This window comes from Chrysochloris asiatica, unplaced genomic scaffold (genome assembly GCF_000296735.1).
Source record: "Chrysochloris asiatica unplaced genomic scaffold, ChrAsi1.0 scaffold00026, whole genome shotgun sequence".
Lineage (NCBI taxonomy): Eukaryota > Metazoa > Chordata > Mammalia > Afrosoricida > Chrysochloridae > Chrysochloris > Chrysochloris asiatica.
In genome coordinates this window covers 17,006,350-17,008,019 of record NW_006408544.1, presented here as the reverse complement: position 1 = coordinate 17,008,019, position 1,670 = coordinate 17,006,350, and the positions used below count along the sequence as shown (strand labels likewise).

Here is a 1,670-nt window from a genome sequence, read left to right as displayed (position 1 = left end):
GAGACAATTTAAAACAGATTTTAAGATTGTTTTGAATCCAAGAAAGATTTCACCTGTCAAATAAGCAAGAAGCATTGTTTACACAATTCCATTAAAGTGTCTGTGTCATTTTAGTCACAAATTATAGCTTAAATCAGATGCAGTCATTTGCTTTTGGAATCTTACTTAAAAACCATTTCATGACTTACAGCAAACTGAAAGCTGTGTTTAAACAATAAAGACAATAAAAGGAAATAATCACTTAAAAAATCTACCAGGTTGCTATGAACTGGAACTGACATGACAACACTTAACAATAAAGCCAATTTTATGCCTATTCAAAAGGCAAATCCACCAATAATTATTAGAGCATCAAAAGTACAGGCAATGCTACAACCAATGAATGAATACAGTAAAAATTCAGCATCTTTTCTTTCTGAAATGAAATTTCCCAGCATTGAACCAAGCCATACAATATTATGAATTGATTTCACTGTCAATTAACTAAAATTAAAATTTATATGTAATCATATATTTTTCATCTTTATATAGATGCTCAAGAATTTTAAAAATTACCTTCATGATATATCTTACCTCATTGTATCTGTTGCTGGGAATTTTGATGCTGGTTTTCCGAACTTCCATATCAACCACCAAACCTTGAACTACTGGTAATGTGTATTGGTAATTTCTGAAATCCTGAGTAAAAGCAGATGGAAGCAGATAAAGATAACCATCAACGGCAGAATTTTATTTGTAGTAATAAAATTAACACAAATAGAAAAGATGTCAATATTGAAAAATTCTGTTTATTGAAGTAATGAGAAAATATACAGTGAAAACCCAATTGTATGTAATCTAGTTTTCTAATTAGACTGTAAACTCTATAAGAAAGACTAAACCACTATTAAACAAATATTTGAATGTCTATGCTTCTTTATTTTTCTCTGTGGCACTAATGAACACTTAATATTTTTTATATTTAGTTTTCTTTCTGTCTCCCCCTTTAAGGTAAACTCCAAGATGGCAGGAACTCTTATTGTTTCATTCTTGCTGTATCGCAAAGCCTGTAACATCATAGCCACTCAATGAATATTTGTAAAGGGAAACATGCAGAAAGGTTGTATTCAGAGTGGCTGAAGCAAAATGAGCAAGAGTGGTAGAGTAAGTGATAACACTGGGTTAGATTTCATAGGTCTTATAAGCACAGGAAGACCTCTGACTTAATTCTGAAGAGGGTTTGGCCTGTTTCAACAGATCTAACTTCTCTTAATAAATAAACTTTTAGGGAGTGAGGGTGAAAGCAGGAAGATCATACAGACACAAAAGAAATAATGCAAGTAAGAAGTAGTGATAACTTAGATCAATATGTCAGCAGTGTAAAAGGTAATCAGAAACTGTCAAATTTTAGATATATTCTGAAGGTAGAACACACAGTATTTGTCACTGGATTGGATATAGAATGTGAATGAAAGACAAGAGTCAAAGATGGTTCTAAATTTTATGGCCTGGGATACTAAGAGAAGAGAACTGCCATTTACTGAGCTGCAGAATATGAGAAGTGACAATCACTGCAAGAGAAGAACCAAGAAGGAATAGTGCCCTAGAAGGCAAGAGAAGAAAATGTAAAATTAAAAAAAAGGAGAAAATGTATAAATACTGGTAAATTATTGGATGGAACTGTGTATAAA

At 31.9% G+C, this 1,670-nt stretch overlaps 1 protein-coding gene across 2 annotated transcripts in view; it reads right to left on the bottom strand.

The window, feature by feature from the left end:
* The window catches only part of ZFYVE9 (zinc finger, FYVE domain containing 9), a 237,491-nt gene that overhangs the window by 33,711 nt on the left and 202,110 nt on the right, over positions 1-1,670 (bottom strand). For both annotated transcript variants that reach the window (XM_006839767.1, XM_006839768.1), the window contains one exon: positions 574-678. In XM_006839767.1, coding sequence (XP_006839830.1) covers positions 574-678 — 105 coding nt within the window. The remainder of the gene's footprint in view (positions 1-573; positions 679-1,670) is intronic.